Source organism: Echinops telfairi, unplaced genomic scaffold (genome assembly GCF_000313985.2).
Source record: "Echinops telfairi isolate 266 unplaced genomic scaffold, ASM31398v2 ScPeMD7_7400;HRSCAF=8409, whole genome shotgun sequence".
Lineage (NCBI taxonomy): Eukaryota > Metazoa > Chordata > Mammalia > Afrosoricida > Tenrecidae > Echinops > Echinops telfairi.
In genome coordinates this window covers 6,923,349-6,928,492 of record NW_022111300.1, presented here as the reverse complement: position 1 = coordinate 6,928,492, position 5,144 = coordinate 6,923,349, and the positions used below count along the sequence as shown (strand labels likewise).

Sequence of the window (5,144 nt, the reverse complement as noted above, 5' to 3'; positions counted from 1 at the left end):
AGACATGGAGAAAACTGTTGGGGGGGGCTGGAGTGAGAAGGATAATACGTATACTGTAATAATGTGTTAGACATGGAGAAAACTGTTGGGGGGGGGCTGGAGTGAGAAGGACAATAGGAACCCTCTGTCTTCTCTGTCTTCTCAATTCTTCTGACATCAACTCTGAAAGTGTTCTAAAGGTGAGGGTCTTTTAAAAATGCCACATTGTATCTGCTGTCCCTTTCGTTATTTGCCATCATGAGCCCCACAGACCATTTGTTTCAGAGGAAAGAGAAGAAGAGGCAGAGAGGAAGGACAAAGGCCAAGTCTAGGAGCCAGGGTCAAGAAGAATGAATTCATGGCCAAGGATCAAAGAATCACATTTACTCAGCATGTAGCTTGTTCCAAGAATGAGCTTCTTTCCCAAAGGGTTGACTTTTTGCTGTGATACTTCTTTGCCATTTCCTCTCAATCCTTATCAACAGGATTCAAGCAGCTAATTATATAACAAACATATATATCAACAGGAATTACCCCAAGGAAAAATTATGTAAAAAAAAAAAGAATTTAATGTTGTTTTTTTGTTTGTTTTTAATTGGAAATGAGGTGTGTGTGTAAACAAAGGCAGATAAATAAAGAATCTATGAAATGTATTATCAAGATTGCTAAAATCCAAAAATCTGTTGTGACAATGAATTCTATTTTGTTATGTCAAGCTATTAGTCTAATCAATGTCAACTAGCAAATCTCAATAAAAACCTTAATTAAAGTGAAAGATCTAATATCTGGATGCGATCTTTCTGGCAGAGGCTCCTGGTAGATCCAGGGAAGACCTAAATCTGTTTAGCATACACGGGGTGGGGGTGGTGTGTGTGTGTGTGTGTGTTAAGCCATACATCCATACACAGGTACATACAAAGAATGATTTATTTCACAAATTTGCCCTCCTAACAGTTTCATTTTGAGAGTATTATTGAAATACTGCTCTAAAGCCTAGGCTCTTGCAGAGCAAAAGATTTTCATGAAAAAGGGATTAATAGAAGCCCTTCTTTATAAATTTAATCTGCATTTCTTTAAGAAAACAGCCAAGGTTTTCACTTCACAGGAGATTTGCATTCTCCAATTATCTTCAACTTGAAGGTTACAGAGTAAACTGAGAGGGGGGAGGGGAAAAGTTACTGACACAGCTGTAAACACAAACTTAAGTAATCAAAGCCACCTTGAAAGCCTAAAATTTGGTTGTTCTTCTCCTCTAAGACAATCAACCGACTCTCAGCAGGGTAGGAACCTACACTATTGCAATAATTTACATAAGAAATTAGCAGCCAACATTTACATCTGAATGGTAAACCCCTCAGCAGCACATCAGGTGTTAAATATCTGCTTATCTAAATTGCCTCTCAAAATAGCCTTACCTTCCTTTAAACCTTAGGCAAATAGAGGATTTCCCACCAAGGGGAGGTGGTATGCTGAAGCATGTCCTGGCATTATATTGCCCTAAGTCACTACCATTTTTCAAGGGAAAATTCAAGGCTGAGTGAGAAATTCTGAGTGAGAAGATTCTTAGAGCTCTCTCAGAATGAGCCAACTGGGAAAAAGAGCTATGGACAAACTATAAACGATCAACTTACAAATTCTGTTTTTTGTCTTAAATGCCCATCCTCAAGTGAATTGAACGGGTGGGAGAAACAAACAATACATAGTTAATTACAAGAAACTAAAGTAGCTGACATAAGAATCTAAATGCAGAACTCCTGTTCTCCTGGTGGTCCTAGAATTTGAATCTTACGCTTGGGTTCTTTGTTGTCAGAAAAAACACTTCCGTGGTTTTTTTCTTTTCTAATTAAAATAATTATTTCCCTTCCCTCATACTTTACAGAATCTCTACAGGATAAGAGCAGTGTTCGCATGTTCTAAAATTCAAGAACTATTTGCTCTCTACTAATCACTGAGTTTATATCTTGGTGGGTACTAAACAGCTTCCAGTACCTGCTTACAAATAATGCAGCACCAGATAGGCAAACTCAATACATACTCATTCATACATACTCAATAAAACTCACATATACTCAATACATACAAGCATAGAGTTAAAGCACAGGGGAATCCTTCCATTTAGATTTGGTTAAAATTTTGATACTTCAAAATTAGTCTTTAGAGCTTTTACTCTGGTTCCATTTAATTCTCAGGTATAAAGAAGATTTTTCAATGAGCATCCAGCATTATTTTAAGCACAACTTAAATGTCCTTCAGAAGTCCTGGTGGTGTAGTGGCTACAAAACTGGACTGCAATCTGTAAGGTCAGGAGTATGAAACCGTCAGCTGCCCCAAGGGAGAAAGACAGGGCTTTCTACTCTGATAGTGGAGTCACAGTCTCAAAAACCCACAGGGCAGTTCTATCCTGCCTGATAGGGTTCACTGTGAGCAGGCATCAACTAGATGGTAGTGAGCTGTTTCTTTAAAACGCATTCCTAGTGGTTAGTTGACAAACTGAGTTGACTGATCCACTAAACAGTAGGCATGAAAATGACTATAAAGCAGGTTTATAGGCTAAGTATTATATCAATAATGAATAAATCATTATGCATATGTTAAGTAAGAAAAAATTCTCACTCATATCTGGAAGCAAATTTGTAAGTAATGATGCGCAGGCTCAACTCAAAGAGCAGCAATACTAAGTGCTACGAGACACCACCACTTTTTATTTTCCTACCACTGAATTTTACTGATTCAGGCATGCTTAAGCTCAGAGTACTAAAGTCAAAAGAAAATGTTATAGACCAGTATAAGCACAATTATTGGTGTGTTTTTTTTGCAAATTTGAATATCAAATGATTTGCACTTAAGATTTTATAGGACTGTCTTGGAGATTTTATTACTCAACCCCCCACCCCCATTTCCACATTCATTCCCAAATTTCCATACAGTGGAATACTCCCAGGCCCAAGGCAGTTATAAAAATTATCCAGTAATTAGGCTGTGATGGTCAGAAAACAGTGCAATATAACATTAAATAGGTGGAATCAAAACTTAAACTCCCTGCTATTGAGTCAATTCTGACTCATAGTGATCCTGTAAGACAGACTAGAACTGCCCCTCTGTGGGTTTCTGAGACTGTATCTCTTTACAGGAGTAAGAAGCCTTATTTTTCTTTCTAGGAACATCTGGTGGTTTTGAATTGCTAACGTTCCTGTTAGCAGGCCAGTAAGTAAACATTATGCCACCAGGGCTCCTCAATGGAGGGAAGAGGGTGTAACAAATTGTGGTATCACCAAATCCTTGAAATACTGAAAATGTTTACATGAGAAATTTCTTATTAAAAATGTGGCTCGAGATTTGGCAGAAGCGAAAGTTGACACTGATTTATAAAATGGTCTTGGCAACATAATTACATTTTGTCCTTCATACCCACTGCCACTGAGTCAGTGACCCTATCTAGGCCTCCGAGGTTGTAGATCTCTATGGGAGCAGACAGCCTCATCTTTTTCCTTAAGGACAGCTGGTAGTTTTGAAATGCCAACTTTGTGGTTAGCAGTCCAGTGCTTAGCCACCAGAAATAAATTGAATTCGTTTGGAGGTGAGAATTAAAGTATGAAGGGGAACACCAAAATATCTCCTAAAATATTTTCCTTCTTACTGCAAGTACGTGCATCAATAGAAGAGGCCTGGATGGAGTCTAGGCTTGCCTTTGTTACATGCCATGCCACATTCAACTGCTTTAAATCTCCTCAGCCATAAAATGACACATGTCATGCTATGTCATTCTTATGGACACCCACTGGGAGATAGCGTGAGTGACAGCACAATCACTACTGACTCATTTCCATAATTCCTGGTTTTAAGCACTGAATACCACATGTAATCAGAACCTAGCCAGACACTATTAGAAGGATTGAAAACAAACAAACTGAAACCCACCATCTGTAGTGCAAGACCCCTCTGGGGCAGGTTTCTGTGAATAGGGAATTGGTGGGCTATTTGATTCAGACATTTCTTCATCATCTTCATCATCTTCCATTTCATTAGCTGTCAGATTATTAGAAAAATCCAAACTTCCATTTTGAGTGTAGCGATGCACCAAGTCTTTGTCCAGATCCTCCACCTTAGGTTTCACATCTGTGAAGCCAATAAATCATAGCTAATTTAATAAAAAATAACCTTATGAAAAACAATCAGAAGACAAAGAACATAGTTCGGGAAGGCATATTCGAAGAAAGGGCGACTAGTGTTTTCTAGCATTTAGCCTTTTTATTTTAGAAACCCACAAATTTCTGGAGTCTCTACTTAAGAGAAACCTAGAAATTTGTGTGACTAAGAAACTTACCTGCAGATGAGAAAGGATGCTGGTCAGGGTCCAAGTATAGCTGGGAAAAAATTGGCCGAGGTACCACACTACTACATCTGAGGGAGGCTTCTATGGAATTGTGCAGAGCTTCCTCAAATCGAGTGGATTTCAGTTGCCCAGCATATGAGTTCCCCATGGTCTACATGCCCCCAAATACACCATAGAAAAAGAAAAAGAGAATGGTTATAATTAGAAGGTTATGTCTAAAAAACAGCTACAATGAACTATATGTATCTTTTTTTTGGTGATCATTTTATTGGAGGCTCTTACAACTTGTTACAATCCATACATCAATTACATCCAACATATTAGTACATATATGTCATCATTATTTTCTAGACATTTACTTTCCATTGAACCCTTGGGATCAGCTCCTCCCCCCCCTCCCATCTATATATCTTAAAATGTTTGCTAAGTTTATCTGGCTAACATAACTTATATAAATTGTTATACTATCAACCTTTGCATTTTGTCTTTACAGACCAATCCATTTCTAAAAGCCCTTTTAAATGATACTGTATCTGAGAATTGAACAGTTATAAATGTTTTAGGTCAACCAGTAAATCAAGATTGACCTATCCATCTTGAAGCCCAGTCTGATTCACAATAGGGCTGTTCCTCCTACTTAGAACTCCTGGGCTACCACATTCCACAACTCACGCAATGATTTTAGGGTAAAAATCTAACTACGTACTTCTCATTCTCTACTACAATCTGATCATTCTAAAAGGGGAGGAAAAAATTCACCTCTGGAAATAAATAGGAGCTTTGTAATAGTACATTTTAATCCATGAATTCCTGAAAGGAAGATTTGAGTTTT

At 37.9% G+C, this 5,144-nt stretch overlaps 1 protein-coding gene across 5 annotated transcripts in view; it reads right to left on the bottom strand.

Annotated features, from left to right (window-relative positions):
- GREB1L (GREB1 like retinoic acid receptor coactivator) overlaps window positions 1-5,144 on the bottom strand; it is a 343,344-nt gene that overhangs the window by 185,295 nt on the left and 152,905 nt on the right. For all 5 annotated transcript variants that reach the window (XM_045296084.1, XM_045296083.1, XM_045296086.1 and 2 more), the window contains exons 4-5: window positions 4,304-4,463; window positions 3,898-4,095 (exon numbers count right to left, since the gene is read on the bottom strand). In XM_045296084.1, coding sequence (XP_045152019.1) covers window positions 3,898-4,095; window positions 4,304-4,460 — 355 coding nt within the window. In that variant the 5' untranslated portion in view covers window positions 4,461-4,463. The remainder of the gene's footprint in view (window positions 1-3,897; window positions 4,096-4,303; window positions 4,464-5,144) is intronic.